Source organism: Motacilla alba, chromosome 4 (genome assembly GCF_015832195.1).
Source record: "Motacilla alba alba isolate MOTALB_02 chromosome 4, Motacilla_alba_V1.0_pri, whole genome shotgun sequence".
NCBI lineage: Eukaryota > Metazoa > Chordata > Aves > Passeriformes > Motacillidae > Motacilla > Motacilla alba.
The window spans coordinates 31,796,292-31,814,807 of NC_052019.1; the positions used below are offsets into that span (position 1 = coordinate 31,796,292).

The window sequence follows — 18,516 nt, forward strand, 5'->3', positions numbered from 1 at the left end:
TACTCAACTACATGGTATTGATGTAATCAGCTGTCTTTGCAGGATTTCAGGGAAGATTAAATATTTTGTAGTTGATGAGAAAATCTGTAGTTTCTGTACAGGAGTGCAAACTTATATATGTATTACAAAATTGTTATACACATAGCTTCTGTGATTTTGTTATTTGTGTTACAATTTCATATAATTCCTGTGCTTCAAGACATCTGGGATTGGGAAGAACTTTCTGTAATGAACAGAAGCACTGTAATGACCACTCAGACTGCTGTTGAGTGTCCTTGCAGCTTCTTTTGAAGCAGTGACTACAGTTGATGATGACAGGATGCTATGTCTGGAGTCTTGTTCAGTCTGCTAGGTTTTGAATTATCATATGGTCTATTTTAATCTGGTCTATTCTTGAAGTTCTTGTTGATAGAAACTGTTTTCTGCTGAAGTGATGGGGTTTTTTTTCCCATGCTTATTATAGTCCATGAAAGAGTAAAGGCAGGGAAGCTTATTCTAGGTCTGATGAATACAGTAGTGTTGTGGACCACAAATAGTGGCCTTGAAGCTTTCTTTTGACTGCTTTGAGTTGGTGAAAGAAGTATCTCTGTTGATGATTCACTTATATGTAGAGGGAAGAGTAAAGAGGCAAAAGACACATGACAGAAGTGATGTAACTACATTAAGAGGAATATTGAGTGTGAGGTCTTGAGGGGAATGAGGAACGCATTAAATAATTGCTTGCACCAAATTAAAGATGAAGCCAAGCAAGAAGGGAAGAGAGCAATTCTGAACAAGCAAGTATGACAGAAAGGATTAAAGATAAATTGAAGGACAAAATGCAGGCTCAGAAGAAGAGAAGATCACATGGAAGGAAGGGAAATAAACGTAGCCTTGGCATGAGTGAAATATTAACCAGACAGTCAGGAAAGAAAAGTGGTTGCTGGGGGAAGGGGAAAGGGTGAAGGATTCATCTCACCCAGCCAGATATCTACAATGCAGTCATTTAAATGAGAGCTGCCTGTCTAGAGTTGTATGTAGTCAGTAGAGAGAAATAGGCTCTTTTAGGGTGAAATTCAGGCAGCATAGCTCAGGTGGCTGCTGCAGGAGGAGGGTGCATTTTGCCCTGGAAGTACTTTTCTCTTCATAGACTGATAATTGGATGTGAACCTGCAGTGACAGATGTCTGCATGTGAGGCCAGATAATTATTCTTCCCAACTGGGGAGGAAAAAACAAGTGTTGTGGACCAAGCTCGGTTTGTATGGCTTTGCAGAAAGCTGCATGAAGAGTTCTGAAGCAGCCCTCTAGGTCAGGACAAAGGAATTCATTACCATGTTGTATGACATAAAAGCACATCTGATCCAGCATCCTTCTGGCCCAGTATCCTCTGTGCTAAGTGCTTGTGGAAGGAGTGTAGGAAACATGTTATTCAAGCTCTGAAAGTCACTGGGCCCCCAGAGCTGGAGCTACATCCTAAAACTATCATCTTTAATAGTTGCCAGGGATCTTCCATGATCCCTTGGGGAATCAGTTTATACTGACACCATGTAAGGCATGCCCTGATTTAGCTGTGTGTTAAAAAACCAGATTTTTAAAAAACCTTCCTTTGCATTTCTTTAAGTGCACTTTTCTTTGTTTTAAAGTTTCTGAACTAAAATGTGTTTAGGTATCTTCAATGCACTTCTTCACATGAGTGTGTCTGGTTTTTTTATCCTCACTGGAAAGATGTCTACTGCTGATATATTCTTTTGCTTGGCATACAAATTTGCAAGTATTTATTTGCTGAATTCTAAATCCCTTGATTTTGCTCTGTTCCTATGGTTGTTTTGTTTCAGATATATTTTTGCTAATCATAAAAGTGTCTGTGCTGACAAAACTACCCTGTGTATGAAAGCTTAGAAATATGTAGTGCTGCATGTTTTTTCCATGCGTCAGCTCGGAAAGCTGCCAGGATCATCTGCTGTGAAGTGGCTTCTGAGCATTTCATACACTTGGACTGTGTTCTGCTGTGGTGATGCCAGTGGATACTTCCCTGCTGATTTCAGTGGTAGTGACACTGGGCTAGAAGGGAGCAAAACACTTGGAGATGCTGAAACTGTGCTTATAAATTAGTGACTTAAAATCATCAGAAAATCCCTCAAGTCTATCGGTGTTGGCATTTCCTGTTTGTTTTCCCTTCCAGGAGAAGAAGATTTTTCAGATTCCCTGGATGCATGCCGCAAGACATGGTTGGGATGTTGAAAAAGATGCTCCCTTATTTAGAAACTGGGCAATTCACACAGGTATTGGAACTCTCTTTTTGCAGGACAGATTTTCACATTGTTTTCCCTTTTAAAGTTACATTTTTCTTCTTTCCTGTCTTTGCTTTTACTAACACAGAGTAGCGAACTTAACTTTCCAGATTTGTGGGATGCTAAGTGTTTTTTCAAGGCCTATGATACTCTCTAGCTTAATTGAAGTGCCATAACTCATTTGCATTGAGGAACACAGTAAAACTTAATTGATTTAAATGTTAGCAATTTGGTTCAAAACTGTCAGGAGTAGAGCACAGTCAGCACTCTGTAGACATAGGCCCTTAGGCTTTTTATGCCTTTCTATGGATTTGAGCCAGACATAATAAAGGTAAATGCTGTGCAAGCTTTTCCATGTTGTTATGGAGTCACATCAGATCTGCAGTGCCCTGGGTCTTTCTTGAGCACAAACCGTTCATCATCTGTTCCAGAAATGTGCATGAGAATGAGATCACAGCACACTCTTGCAACCTCAGCTATTGTTAGAATGCTTGTCATGGGAACCAAAGGCTGATACCTTGAAGCTAACCTACGCTATTATTAATTTGCCTCGAATCTTCAATCACATGTCGTATGTGCCTAACTTTTCTTTTCTTGCTCAGGAAAATACCAGTCAGGAGTAGATAAACCTGATCCAAAGACATGGAAGGCAAACTTCCGTTGCGCTATGAACTCTCTGCCTGACATAGAAGAAGTGAAGGACAAAAGTATAAAGAAAGGAAACAATGCCTTCAGGGTGTACCGGATGCTGCCCTTGTCTGAAAGACCTTCCAAAAAAGGTACAGGGGAGAGCTTGTCAACATGAAATGCTGTTGAGGGCATTGTGTTGAGAAAAACACCTACTGCAGGTAGCTCAGTATGCAACAAGCTACCAAAGCAAGCTGCACTTGGTGCCCTGGCTGGCTGGGAAATGACTGGAACTTAGGAGCAGCTGTATGAAAAATGGGGTGCATTCAGAAGAGAGGATCAATGAGATGTGATACCCCCAAGCTGTTGATATTTGTCTGTTAAAGCTGATGGAGTTGTGTTCAGAATTTAGTCCAGGGTCTCCTTCAGTCAAGGAATATGATTAGGGGGTATTAGAGCTCAACATATTTAACTCAGTAGGGGTCATTCAGAATATGGTGGCAGACATTTTGGTATCTTTTTTCAAGCAAGGGTACAATTAAACTGTCTCTGTCTTGAGCTGAGTGAGAGCAGTACACTCACTCAGAACACTAAACCATGAAACCAAATTGTTAGTTACAAAGACCATGAAAAACCAACCCACAGAGCACAATAACGGTGAAATGGGAAAGCGTCTGAATCCCCAAATTTAGGAATTAAATCTCCTGCCTGCCAGGAGAAGACCTAACCACCAGGTCAATCTCATGGGTATTTGGTTTCTTTCAAAGTAGAAACATTGCTTTATTTAGGGCTCATTAGCTTTCATATGGCTTCCTTACTGGTTTATGCAGTAGAACAATGGTTTCCTTAGTCCTCTGGTATCCTGTGTTGTCTAGAATTTTGGATGAAAAGATAACCTGCAAACCAAACACACAGCGTTCCTCTAAAATCCAATTCAGTTCACCTGTAGCTACAGTTTGCTACTTTCTTAGATTGAGAAGTGAGGGGCAGATTTTCAGTTTAAGGTCAGCGTGACTGGAAATGATGAACCATGGCATTTTTGGGGCAGAGTCATACTGTGAAAGGAAGATCAATGTGCAAAAGGTAGAACATTTATTTTGAAACTGTTTCCAGTCTCTTGTCAATAGTGTATTTTCTATGTTTATACACATTTCCCTGGACCATAACATGTCTCTTGGCAGTAGATTCCTGTAGGAGCTACAAAGGTTCATCTTTAAAGCTGAGATTCTGGGAACAGGGGCTGTAGCAGGAGAAGCTTCTGCAGAAAGTCCAGTTACTGTAAAGCTCTGATATAGTTTGGGCCTCGTATATATTTTCACATGCCCTTTTTTTGTGTCATGTGGCTAAACATGTGGGAGCAAAAGAATCTGGCTGCAAACGTTTCTGATTTTCTGTGGTATCACGTAGTAGAGATGGGAAAAGCTCCTGGAACACGTCTGTGCTGACACTGGGGCAGAGCTGAGCTTGCACCAGCAAGTCTGAGCTTCTACATCAGTTCAGAGCTGGAGCAGCAGCACTGGGGTCTGCCAAGGTGCATGACATTTTGGGAGGGTCACATGCAGTATGGTTTTCAGGATTCCCAAGCCCATCGTGATTGCATAAACCACTTTTGCATTAATTGTAATATGTATTTCCCTACCAGGTTGCAACTGTTTACAAAAATATTGGTTGAAGTTTATTGTGATCTTTTTTCACATTAAATAAATTAACAATCTCCCTTTTCTTGTAGTTACAGAGAAAGCGTCAGAAATGTGATGAGGCATGTATTTTGATTTTTCTTCCTTTAAGAAAGTTTTTATCCCCTTTCTTTTTTTTAAACAGGTCTTGTTTTTTAATTTGTCATTCTTCCATATTTTCACTTTGATTTTTTGACTTCGGTTGCTTTCCTTGGTCTCATAGTGGTTCTCTTTTGTAGCCTTTTAAAAAAGAAACACAACGCCAGAGCATTCCAGGTGAATTTTTTGCTGCCCAGGCCTTAAGGGAAGGGTAAAATTAAGCAAAATGTGTTCTCCCTTAACGAGGAAGTCCTGCCATTTTGAGGCTCATTTTGGGGCTATTTGTTGGTGAATACAGAAAGTGTGAAGGATAACTCATGGCACGCAGGACTTAACAAAATCTTCCTTTTGTTGTTGCAGGAAAAAAGACGAAATCTGAGAAGGATGACAAATTCAAACAAATTAAGGTAAGAAGTATCTGTTTAATAGTGCAAGAGCTTGTGAATACAATCTGTTGCAAATATTCTTAACAGCCCCAACAGTATATTGTGGTGGGTACTTGCGAATGTTTGTGGTTTAGTTAAGTAACTACAGTTACCCGGGATGTTTGGGGTTGTTTTTTTGAAATGTGAAGGCTGTTAAAGCCGTGACTTACGTCATCAATGGACACAGCCCTTGTGTTACAATGCCTGGAGGTTGGAAAACTGGCAGTCTCAGCAATACATTTGCCATTTGTTTGTCTCTGTAAGGAGAAATACAGTCATTAGGGAAGGAATGCTTCTGAACAATAGAGCTACCTTTTGGAGCAATTAATTTCTGTGTGTAAAGCACTGGAAATGCACTTTCATTTAGGCAAGGGTCAGAGCTGCACCTTGTGCTCATGTTTTGTCAGTTAGAAGGCCTCAGCTGTAAAGCTCTTCAGTTGCAGCCTGAGATTTCTGCTTGTTCAGAGCATGGGCCCAGACTGATGTCTGCTGTCCCTGTGAGGCATGGTGTTTCCTAGCTTTCACACCTCTGCCAAGGGCCTCTGCAAGGTGGTCAGTATTACACACCAGCAGGAGCTAGTCCACCTTCAATTCTTTTAACAAAAAAGCAAATCTCAGAGATTTCAGACTCTCAGCTTTCAGTAAAGTTGGTGTCCTTGGGCTGTGTGTAGCAGTGCAAGGGCAGCTTGGTCCCCTGCTGCTCACCTGTGAAGGGCTGTGCCACCCATGCCTGGGTTCAGGCTCTGCAGGCTCTGGCCAGGAGATTCTCTGGGCCAGGTGAACCAGGACAAAGTCCTCCACTGCAAGGGTTTGGAAAGCAGGTGCTGCTGCAGCAGTTGTGACTTGTGCAGTTACATGTCAGAACGCCATGACTTTTAAATTGTCTTAGAAGAGCCACTTTGTAACTATCCTGTGTGGCTCATACAGCCACGTGTGCTTGTTATCAAGCGACTCTGATGGTAGCTGATGTTCAGAGGGAGACAGTAAAACTGCTTTGGTCGGAGCAGAGCAGTGTGCCAGCACGTACACCTACCCACCAGTGATACCTCCTGCTAGTTCTTGTGCTCTGAGCTGGGGCCAGGTGGTATTCTTGTCTGTTCCCCCATCCTGACAGATGTGTGCAGTGGCTGGCCTGGATTTGAAGAGGTGCTTTTCCCATTCTCAGCCACTCTTAGGCTGACTGTTGAATGTTGAAGGCGGTAGTAGTGAAGAAGGGTAGTAGGTGAATTAAAGCAAATGCACATTTCCGAGCGTGAAAGCTTCTTGTAATTGCTTTGCTTGGTGATGAGAATTCCTGGGATCCAAGTTGCATGTTTTGAATTGAATGCCTTACAGTTACCCTGAAAAGTGTCTTTTAGAGGAGCCCAGTGGGAGGCTACTCCACAATTTGCCTGGTAACTGCAGTGGGGTGATAGCAGCATAGGGAGAAGCTGAGAATCTGAGCACAGGTCTGCAAAGCACTTCAGCATAGCAAGAGCCTTGCAGTGAGCTTCCCATTGTTGCCACTGCTGGACCTTGTGGGCACCCACAGCAATTGCTGGTGAGCTGAGCTTGAGCATGGTGCTCAGGGCAGTCGCTGCTTGTCCCTGTGCACGTGAGAGTCTTGGACCTTACCAAATCCCTGCTCCACCTTAGCAAAGGGGCAAGTGAATCTCCCACCCCACAGGTAGGTCTCCTAACACTGGGCAGAGTCTGTCATTACAATTCATTAAATTCTTTTAAAATGAATTTTCAATAATGGGAAGGAAACGGAAATGTCAGAGCAGCCCAGATAAAACCAGTCTCTTTTGAAACAAAGGACTGAACTGAGGCTTAATTTCTACCTTATCCTAGATGTATCCTTCATACCATTCAGTTCCACATTGAGAGCTATTTTTAACATCCTAGTGACAGCTTTCTCAATGCATTTAGCTGAGGCTAGACATCTGAACACTGAAAATTTAGGTGATTTAACACCAACTGTGCCAGTATCCAAGTCTCTGTGGATCTGACACCATCACCTGTGTTCTAAGATGCATATTTGTTTCTGAAGCTTGAAAGGGGCTACTAAAAGGGGCTACTAAATATATTAATACATACTAAATAAACTTCTCTGTAATCAAGCCTCAGTAAAGTTGAGCAAGTGCTGCATGCATGGTGTTTCCATGGGGGCTGCTGAGTTTGCTGTGAATTAAAGCAAACAGCACTAGATACTCAGAGCTCCAGTGTGCAGCCCTAACCTATCTCTGCAGTTGTGACTCTCAATGGATCAATAGCAGCTAATTTTATCTCTTCAAGCTCTCCAAGTCTTTGACCTGTAGAGCAGCACAACTGGTGCATCTCATCAAAGACCTAGTTGCCATTAACACTTAACTCTCCACCCTTCTGATGTGCCAGGAATGTTGCAACAGGGTGCATGTTCACCTTGCTTTAGTGTCTGGGAAGGTGCTTGTGTTGAGGTGACAATTCTTTTGGAAAAAACCTATCACAGTGCCCCCAGTATTTTGTCCCAAAGATGACAGTTCAACAGGACTGGGATGGGCTGGCTCTGCAGGCCCTGAGGCTTACCTTTGCCTGCCTTCCATGAAATGCTTTAGAGCAGTGAAAATGAGCACGGTGTGGACAGCTCTGCATCTCTCCGTGGGTGTCTGGCTCAGCAAGCAGGGGACAGCTTGCAGCCTTCCAGGGCTGGTAGAGTAAGAACAGAAGACTTTAGACATTGTAACCAATAAACCTGTGAGAGTGTCAATAGTGGGGAGGAAGTGTAGAATAATCCTTTTAAAGAAATCCCGAGTTAATGGAATTAATTTTTTGGTGTCTACTCTGAAGGGATTTTTTTAGATTCCCACTCGAGTGTATCAGGCTTACAGAGAGGCATCTTGTGGAAAGCTCAGTCTGTGTAGAACAGGTGGTGTTTTCCAAATGCTGTTGCCCTGTGGTAATGTTTATGATGTGATCTAAAAGGCTGTATTTAGTGTAAACACTTCGGTTTGCTTTCAGGCTTGCTGTAGAGAAAAATTAAGGCTAGAATTTAGTAATTGCTGTACAGAAACTAAGACTTCCTTTTAGAGAGTGCAAAGAGATAGAGCATATTTGGAAGGGACTGAGGATGAATATTAAATAGAGTACTGTTTTAAAGCAATGTTTCTTCCTTGTTTGTTTCAAATGTTAATCTCTTGCAGTAAATAGCTTACTGCTTCCTTGCTCTCTGAAGGCTTACTCTAAATCTGAAAATTAAAAATAGCTTTCCTTTCGAAGCACAAGATTTGGAAATGAATTAGTCTCGGGCTTCTCCTCAGAGAAATATTTGTTCTAAGCCAGTGTCCTGCAGAGAGCAGAGGGTATATGGCAGGCAGAAGTGATGGGATTTATTACCATCTCAGAACAAAGAGATGAGCTATCTCCTTAAATAAAGTAATCCTGACCCAACTGTACTGTTTTCATTCTAGCAAGAGCCAGTTGAATCATCTTTTGGGATGAATGGGCTAAATGCTGTCACTTCTGACTATTTCCTGTCCTCCAGTATAAAAAATGAAGTTGACAGTACAGTGAACTTTGTAGGTAAGTACTCCTATGCTTTTTTTACATACTAAGTACACAGGTGACTTCAAAAACCCTTCTGGTCTGGCAGACTTATCTTTCCATCAGCATTTTGCACTTCAGGGAATGCCTCGGTTGCAGTCAGGTGGACCCATTTCTCAGCAGCCTAGGCCATGCAAGATTGTGGTTGCAGGCCAGCCCCACCACCCTGCAGAGACAGTGAGCAGCACTGTGCCACTGGGGTGGTTCCCTTGAGAGTAAGCTGGCTTCTCATGCTGGCTTCTCATGCTGGGGACTTATTCCACAGGATAGTCCTCAGCCACGAAGAGACTGTAGCCAGTGTCACGTGGGAATTAAACTGCAGTCAGATGGCAGTTTCCCATTGCTTAAAGCAGAGGTTTGTATAGAGTACCATTTTATTTGGGAATTCAAACCAGCAGGCAAAATGTAGAAACTTGGTACATTTCACTGACACCTCAGTAGCAGAGATAGTTCTTAACATGACTGAGCTAATGAAAAGGATCATCAAAGGCTGCATTTAGAAACCAGTACATTAGAAATTAGCTGTCATCTCAGCATGTGAATAATTGGTCCTCAGTAGAATAATTGGACTGGGCTTTTGACAGCTCTTTTTTGGCTAAGGTTGTCATTGCAGCAAGAGCTCCTAATAATATGACCCACATATACCATTTTGTCTAGAATTCCACTTTTAAATATGACAAATATGTTAGTATTCTGCTTGGAGAGATGGCAGAAATCATGTGCAGTGACTATTTTTGATCCCCATTTCTTAGGTCACAGGGCTTTGCATAGTCATTCCCCTGAAGTACTTGTGTGGCTGAGGAGTTTGTGAGAAGTTTTGCTCTCTTTATGGCAGCTCATTTAATCAGCTGTTGCTTTGTAAGAGTATTAGAACATGCTCCTGCTGTTACAGCTTGAAGGAGTAGCACCACAGTGCTATTAGTGCTTCCTGTTCACTGAGTGAGGATCAGGTCGGAAACTGTCATCCAGTGTTGTTTAATTATTGAGATGTGAAGTGTGCTGCTTATCCAGACTGGAGAAAGAAGCTGTTATTTAGGATTGCAGGAAGGATTTTGATGTAAACAAGGAGGAAAAGGTAAAATAGAATTGTTCTGCAGAAAGACAGGAAATCAGCCAGAGTGGATGAAAGACAAAGAGCACCTGCAGAGTTTCTGACATACATGCAGTCACTGGAAACTGTGGCATATTGCTCAAGTGAGCAGTAGTTTTTGCTGTGCATTTTATCTCTCAGGGTGGGTAAGAATTTGTCAGGTATTGAGGAAAGAGATAAAACAGTGCAGATGGCCTGCTCATTCCCTGAGTGGGTTGTGCAATATTAGTCTCTCCCAGATAAAAAATTAACTGTGTGTGCCCTTGCACCACTCTCACCACACTTAATAAAAGCTGGATGTTTCAGAACCAGGAAAGGTGAAATAAAGATGAAACAAAATATCTGAAACATAATTATAGTAATTGTAGTGATCAGCTTTTAAAAAGTCTATCTGGTATGTATGTAATTTTCTTTATGCTGGCATTGTTTCTTAAAATACACATCTAAGTTTTGAAGATTTTCCAGTGGTTACCTGGCACTTCACAAAGCAAAATAATATGCAGCTTTTCCCTGGGAAAAATACCTGTCACTTTTCTTTTTCAAAAAGCCCTGTCTAAAGATAGAATGCAGGAGTGGATTGTGTGTATAGACATGTGCATTCATGTTTATTTATCTTAGTTCATGCAGGAATAGATGCTATCTTTTGACTTTTTCAAATTTAATAATTAGTATATTCAGGTTACTTGACTGAAAAATTGCAAGATCTGTTGTATTTCATTGCCTACATGTTTTTCCCCTCATGGGTCAAGAAAAAGAATGGACTGTTTGAACAACACGGCGTTGTGTTTGTACAGAATTTAGCCTTTTGTTCCTTGTGAAGCTTTATGTTCAGTGAAAGAATATCTATAGTCTTTCTCTTGGGTAACCATGGTTTCAGGTTAGCCATTCTCTGAGATGGCTCCATCCCTGTGCATTCTTCTGATCTAACTCGTTGGCTTTCAGTTCTGTGCTGGATTAATGCATTTGTCATGTGTTCATACAGCTGGGATTAAAGGAGGAGTTGTACAAGACAGGAAATTCTGTAAAGCAGCTTCAGACGAGTGAGATTCTGGCTTTTACCATACTTTTGCTTTGCTCAGTAACTTCTTGGTACCTTGGTTTGTCAACCTTTTTCATAGGTTGCAGTGTAGAACAAATAATATCTGCAAAGCATTTCAGGACACTTGGAAAGCATCCATGGTTGCTTCACTTTGTAGAAATAAGTAACACTCCTTTGATATTAAATTTCATGTGCTCTTTTGGTATTAAATGTCATGTGCCTGGGGGAATAGGAAACCCCTCTGTAAATAACTAACCAAACTGTAGCTTTCTGTCACAGACTATGGGGACTGCAGGTACAAATTTTATTTTCTGCATACCATCGATGGCATTGCAAGGGTCAGTGACAATAGCCATCTAACTGGAGCAGAAATTTTCCACAGATTCATGTCATATGTACATCAGTCCCACAGTGTTTTGCTTGACCCCATGGCCAGGTTTTTTGCATGCTGGTTCTGGTCTTCTGTTGTAAAGTTTACATTAGAGCATTCATAGACCATGGGATGGTTTACAGCTTGCTTGTTGAGGATCACAGATTTCCTTTAGAACTCTCACTGAAACTTATATCTCCTGAAAGCAGGTGGTGGGCATGGAAAAAAGTGCTGAGACTATTGAAGACTCAGATACCAAGCAGGCTCTTAGAGGTTCAACAGGGTTGAGATGTTATCAGTAATCATTTTTTTTGTTTCTAATCCTAAGTTGTAGGACAGCCACACCTTGATGGCAGCAGTGAGGAGCAGGTGATAGTTGCCAACCCTCCTGATGTTTGTCAGGTGGTAGAGGTGACCACAGAAAGTGATGAACAGCCTCTCAGCATGAGCCAGCTGTACCCTCTACAGATCTCCCCTGTCTCATCCTATGCAGGTAAGCAACTTGGTGTTTCTTTACAGTCCTTTATCTGGAAATGTTGGGAAGACACTGGGGGAAAGAGGGCTTTTCCAGGCTAGCTAACAAAGATTCAGAAGTGTGTACCCATCTGCCTTCTGAATTGTTAATGAAACTCAAAAATGCATAGTCCCCTGCTCCTTTCCTTGGGAAACAACTTGACAGATGTGAGTTTGGAAATGTGAGCTGCAGGTTTTAGCTTGTGAGTAATGGAGAAAGAACTTTTTAGGTATAATGCAGAGATCTTTGAAAGAGGGATTTTCAGTGGTACAAATGACATGCCACCTGCCTTACTAAAGATCAAAGGTCTTTTTTGATCTATGTTTACTCAGTGTCTAGCACAGTGTGCAGTGCTAAGGGCTGCACTAATGGTATATATGCAGATATGGAGCTGAGGGCCTGGGGGGAGTGGATCTGTCTTGCTGCAGACTAGAAGAGCCATGCAGTGACTGATAACAAGTGATCTTTCAAGCAGCAGAGCTGTGGACATCTGGCTTCCAACGTCTGCCTGCCATCTGGATTCTCTGATACCTAAAAAGAGGATGAGATAACAGGCTTCCCCCTACTCCCTGTCAGGGTGGTTATGGTTTCCCTTTTCATCTGGCCCCTTATTTTCGTATAACTGTTAGGAAGTCTTTGGCACTCATTTATCCCTTATCCAAGTCTAACAGTGTGTTTAGAAGTTTCTAGGGGTGAACAGACACAGATGTAGGTGTGGACATGCTATATGGAGTTCCCACAATCATATAAGTCTTATTTCATAGGAAGCAGGACAAAGCCACATTTGAAAGTAGAAAAAGTTTCAGATCCAACCTGTCCTTTCTGTTTTAACATGGTGCTAATTTACAAGCCTTAGGAGACTGGGTAGAAACAAAAATGTCACCTTTTAAGGCAAATTTAAGTATGAATAGTTCTCCATGCATTTTATTATTTTACACATGGTTTTGCCTTTGATTTATTAGGCTGAAATTTCTTCCAGACACATTTTTATAAAGTATGTATTTAGTAATTTTTATCTTTGAGCCCAAGTGAATAGTATGATGTTCCTTTGGATTGTCTCCACTGTTAGTCTCACGCATGTTGATAAACGATTATGCTTCCCAGTGTGTTTAGTCTGCAATGACCAAAGCATTTAGAAGACCTTTGCAAAGCATAAGGCAGGGAGATAGGAGAGTGCTTGAATTTATTAGCAGAAGGGAGACAAGGGCCTTTGAAACATCTTTCCTCTTTACAAATGCGTCTTGGAAAACTTTTCCATCTATGCAAACATGACAATGATGCAATCTTTTATCTTCAGCTACAGGATATAAATTCTTGAAATGCAGACAGAAGTCACTGTCTTGGTTTGGAAGTAGTGGTGGTTTCTTGGACTGGAATGATAGAGAAGGGTGGTCTGGTGACCACCTTGACGAGCAAATCATGACCTACGTGCCCTAAGGTCAATGCAACCAGCCTGCATAACGAATTGAAGTACTTCTGCTATCCCCTTACGCTGTCTTAGTACCTTGGTGAATTAATTTTTCCTCTCCTCCCCCCAGTATGGCTTAATTAGGCAGCTTAGTCACATTGGCACATCTTTCTCTGCCTCGGTCAGTGAAGGAGAAGCCCTGCAGTGCATTAGTTTCACAGGGCATTGCAGTTAGATTTAATGTTCTGCACTGCTCCTCTGCTTACTGCACGCTGTGGTGGAGACTCTGGCGCAGGAGAGGTGCTGGCTTAGGAAGCAGCAGTCTGGAGTAGCTGGGCTGGAGTGAAAGGACTTTGAGTACAGTTTAGATCCTGGGGGCTGAAACAGTGGATCAGCCCATTGGTTTGCAGCCTTCTGCCTAAACCTAATGCTTAGCCAAGCCCTGAGAGGATGGCAAGGTGCTGCCAGTCTCTCTGAAGATGTGCAAGGGCACAGTCCATGAGGCATGATCCATGCACTCTTGGCACTCATGTCCAGTGCAGAGCATGAGATTGGTCTCTGGGAAGGCAGAGTTGCAGGGGCTGTGCAAAGCAGTTTGCATGGACTAAAATGCATAACACGGAGCTGAGAGTGAAAACTGGGGCTTCAGAGCTCTCTTGCCTGCTATGATAATTCATCACATCATTCCCTGAATTGTGTGATTCCTTGTGGATAAGCCCTGTCTGTGCAGCCCTGCTGTGGGGGTTGGAGTGTTGGTATCCTGATAGATGCCTAGTGTTATCCTCCCAGGAAACAGGACACAGTGATTCAAAACCCCACAAGCTGAAGGAAACTTGCAGTCCAGGCCTCCACTGGATTGGTCTGGGGAACCAGTGGCTGTGCTGAAGGCAGCAGCCATCACTGCAGACCAAAAAGAGGGGTTTCTGCCCTGTCTTGGAGGTATCTGAGGCACAACAACTCATGGGCCAGGAGCCTGACCCTCAGACAGTGGGAGACATGGCACATGTAGGCTTGAAAATACAGTAAAAGTTCCTGGATTTCAGGCTCTTCTGCAAGGGAGGGCTGCAGCTGCAGGAGGATGGCTGTTCCACTGGAACTGTGCTCTGGCTCAAGTGATGAGGGAGGCCGTGTGCAGTGGGGAGAGGTGATGGGGCTGGAGACTGTGGTATTGCCACTTGCTCAAGTGAGGGGTGAAGGGTTGAGAAAGGCTGGGGAGGGGTAGCAAAAGCAAAACTATACCAACTGTACTAGTGTATATCAACAGTAATAAAGCCCCAGAAGTGACAAAAGCCCTTGAGGTGGCAGGCTGAGATAACAGTTCATGAAACAAAACCACATTTATCTCGTCTAGGATGGAGTTGTTACTGATTTTGCCAGGAGATAAAGATTTGGACAGAACTTTGTCTGTTGCAGGGCCTGGAGTGGCTGTAGAGGGGCAAGGGAGAGGGGACATCCCCTGCTTGCTGGAGATTCTTCCCAGAAAGCACAAATCTACTTTTTCCCTCTCTATTGCTGTCTTTTCCAGAATATAGACATGTTAACTGTGATAACCATGTGAATTTACCCCCGTTGTTCAAGGCAGCAGCTGTCTAGCCCTGCTGTGGCAGGGTCTCCATGCTTCTCCATTGTTTTCTGGTTGTTTGACTTGACTCTGTTTGTTTCCACTTGTTGGACATACATCAGGCCTCCTGAGCTGGAATTTGTTACTATAGATAGAACAGCATGAGTTTCATTTTTGTTTCTATTTTGTTTGACAGAAAGTGAAACAACTGACAGCGTTCCAAGCGATGAAGAAAATGCAGAGGTAAGTGCTTTCTGGATTTTTAGCAGCTTGGACCAAGGTCTGAAGATCCATGCCCTGAGATATTTTTGCCCCTTCTCTATTGCAGCTCTGTCTACCAGTGGAATATTCATTTTGGTAATAGCTAGGGGAGAAAAGCACACCAGGAAGGTTCAGGGGATACAGACATTTGGATGATTGTCGCAGAATTAGTATCTCTACAAACTAACTTCTCATCTGTCCAAATGACAAGATTAGTTTGCATAACAAGATGTTCTGCAGTGCCATCACCAGTGCCAGCTAGTATGTTAACATGATGCATTGACCTTGCTGGGTAGTGAGTATGTTATCTTGGTTGAAAGCTCGCTCACTTAGTTTTCCTTAAATGGCATCTGAACTCATATAACTGGAGGAAATGCTTACACTTATGACTGAAATGAAGCTAGACTGTTTTAGCTAGGTGGGGCAGAAAGCTTTCCTGAGCAGTCAGTTGGGTATTGCTGGGTGAAAGGAATCCGTGGGGAAAATAACCTAATATTTATATATACAAAAACACCACTCACCTTTCATTTTGGGGCTGCCATCAAGGTACCAGACCTACCTCTCCATGTGTATTTAAAGGCCAAGTGAAGTTCATTGAGAGCTCTTGGATGCCCTGTGCTCCAGCTGCATTTTTGCATAAGGCCTTTTGCAAAACTCTCTCCTGTTGTCCCCCACCAAAGGCTCTCTGAATCCTCCTTCTTGGAGGACCACCAGTTGTATAAGAACACAGCTAACCCACCTGGTCCCTGGTGCCTTGGCTGGGGTGGTGCCCATATGTAGACTGCCAGTAGTGACACCACAGACCTCCTTCAACAGAACATGCCATTGCAGCACCTGCGGTGGGCAAACAAGTGGATGCTCATCTTCCCTTGATGAACTTCTTCCCTGTGATGAGGGATGCACTGTCAAGTGACAGGGGTTTTCCAGCAGCCTCACCTGTATTGCTAGCTTGGATAGTGTTGGGTCTCTGTGCCTGCCTCTTGGCTGAAAGATGCTCTCTCTGGTAACAGAGCAGACACTACCATTTGGAGTTCTAAATGTCTGTATCTATTTTTGTCTCTGGCATCCTGGGAATAAGGCCTTTATTTTCCATTCAGAAGAGCAGATAGTGCCTCTTGAGTGCTGGAGAGCCAAGAAAACTTAAGCACATGACTTCAGAAAAGGAGAAATGGCTGAGAGACATCCTAAGCCAGTGGTTAGAGGCTCAGGCTCCTAGAGGCAGGATAATTCCTGTGTAATATGTGGATATTTCTATCTTCATCTTGTTACTTGGAGTACTTCACAAAGCTGTGTTCACTTATACAGTCTTCCTTTTCTTTCTTCCCCCATTTCTAGGGACGACTTCATTGGCAGAAAAAAAACATTGAAGGCAAACAGTATCTCAGCAATCTAGGGATGAGGAACACTTCTCATATGCTTCCCAGCATGGCAACTTTTGTAGCCAACAAGCCTGACCTCCAAGTCACCGTCAAAGAAGAAAGCTGCCCACTGCCTTACAATAGCTCCTGGCCTCCTTTTCCAGACATCCCTCTGCCACAAGTAGTGTCCACAGCCTCCACAAGCAGCAGCCAGCCAGACCGCGAGACACGGGCCAGCGTCATCAAGAAAACATCAGACATCACTCAGTCAAGAGTCAAGAGCTGCTAAGCCTTTGACAGTGTGGTTTTTTAGCTTTGTTTTGTTTGGTTTTGTATTTTACGTTTCTCTAAGAGAGGTTCATCCCTTGGCGCACACGAGACAAACCCTAAGGTAAAGCCTTGGCAATAGAAAACATTGCAGTGTCTGACTCCGGTGCCGGAGTGTTTTTAACTCAGGACTCCAGCAGTCAGTGTGTATACCTGAACCCATATTTCCAAGGTTGCTACATAGGAAAAGAACCCAAGAACTTTGGCCCACTCACAGGTTCCAGTGTTTCATAAGAGGACCAACCGACCACAAGGGAAGTGGTGCTGCTGCGCTTCTTGCTGTCAAGGCTGTGATGGAACTGAAAGCCTCAGAATGGGAGAGAAAATGTGAACTAGCTGGAATATTTTTAAATAAAGAAAAATCTATTGTGAATATTGTACATAGTGCAGTACTAGCAAAGTTGCAGTCTGCTTCTGCACCTTATTAAGAAAGCACTTACAAAAGGCCTTTTATTACCTTGCTCTACTTAATGGCACATTGAAGGTCCCTCTCCACCCGTATTCTTCTTCAAGGCTGTTCTTGCTAAAGTGTCTTTAAAGAATAGAGAAAGGGAAAGGAAACTAAAACTTTCCATGTGGTTTTCCAATGTTCTGAGACTGCTTTCATCATGTTTGTTTCTAATCTGCTATGCTTGAATGCCGCGTGGTACAATAGAAAAAAGAAAAGATACTTATTACAGAGATATTATGCAAATTCCCAGATTTAAAAAAGAAGAAAAATACTCTAATTCTAACCAGAGCAAGCTTTTTTATTTTTTATACAGGGGAATATTTTATTCAAAGTAAAATTCTAAAGTGAATATAATTTTTTTTAATCTTTTCTACAGCAAAATTTATAATTTTAAGATTCAGTCCTTGGTTATCAGCAGTTATGACATCCTTGTGGCACATTTTTTTTTAATTTTGTAAAGGTGAAATAGCTTTTATGAGCTCATGTAGCAATCAGATTATCCTGTGGATTGATAATAAATATGGTATATAGTTAAATTTTTAATAATCCTCTTGTTTGTCTCTCATTTTTAATCTTTCAGAAGCCCCAGATGGCATGGGTTTGATAGGTGAATGTGACCTCTCAGAGTGAGCAATTAGCATAAACTGCCTTTACAATTTCTGGAGCACCCATGCAACAGGATGGGAAGTGCTGTGCTTGAGGCAGCTCAAGGTGGAAATAGCAACTAGAACTCAAAGGTGACTTATTCAAGTTTGGCCTCAAATGTAGAGGTTGGGAGCTGGGGCACCTCTTCAGCTGTTACTGCATGGCTGTGCTTTGAACAAGTTACCTCATGGAAGGGTTCATGTCAAAATCCATCCCCCACCCAATGCAAGCTCAGCTATACTTCCACTGTTCCTCACAGATTCCCATGTGGCTTGCTTGCAGTTTCCTTGTCTGGAAAAATCTCATTTTGCAGTTTCAACCATTTAATGGAATTAATCAGAAATCAAGTTAGCATTGTCCCGGGCTTTCAACATTACTGCATGATGGCAAGTTGTGATTCCTGGAAAGCTGTAGTGTCTCTCAGTAAGGGTGCACAATGTCTCACATGGTTGTGGCAGTGGGCAGGCTGTGCCCGTTGCAATGCACTGTGCACTGCGGGCTGGCACGGACAGAAGTTGAGAGCACTCACCCTTTTGCAGTTTTTTAAGCTGTTGGGTGTGACACAGATTGATTCAGGTACATAAAATATATGGACAGAGTGCCCTTCAGATGTGATTACCATTCTCTACCAGCCTGACAGGTGGATGAGCTGAGAGCAGAGTGTATTGGGCTGATGAGCAGTAACATGCACAACAATGGCTGTGTCACAGGGAGATCTGCTAGCTGGCTATTGAAAGGGAAAGTAAACAGAAGAATTTTGCTGTGTTCTTAACCTGATCCTACAGTACCAAGTTTCTTCACAGGTCCATATGAAACTTGTAATTTTGTCACCC

The 18,516-nt window shown here is 42.6% G+C and overlaps 1 protein-coding gene across 3 annotated transcripts in view; it reads left to right on the forward strand.

Annotated features, from left to right (window-relative positions):
* Positions 1 to 17,584, forward strand: part of IRF2 (interferon regulatory factor 2) — a 38,227-nt gene extending 20,643 nt beyond the window's left edge. For all 3 annotated transcript variants that reach the window (XM_038134932.1, XM_038134930.1, XM_038134931.1), the window contains 7 exons: positions 2,163 to 2,262; positions 2,874 to 3,050; positions 5,034 to 5,080; positions 8,527 to 8,638; positions 11,487 to 11,651; positions 14,838 to 14,884; positions 16,238 to 17,584. In XM_038134932.1, coding sequence (XP_037990860.1) covers positions 2,163 to 2,262; positions 2,874 to 3,050; positions 5,034 to 5,080; positions 8,527 to 8,638; positions 11,487 to 11,651; positions 14,838 to 14,884; positions 16,238 to 16,549 — 960 coding nt within the window. In that variant the 3' untranslated portion in view covers positions 16,550 to 17,584. The remainder of the gene's footprint in view (positions 1 to 2,162; positions 2,263 to 2,873; positions 3,051 to 5,033; positions 5,081 to 8,526; positions 8,639 to 11,486; positions 11,652 to 14,837; positions 14,885 to 16,237) is intronic.
* Positions 17,585 to 18,516: the final 932 nt, after the last annotated feature.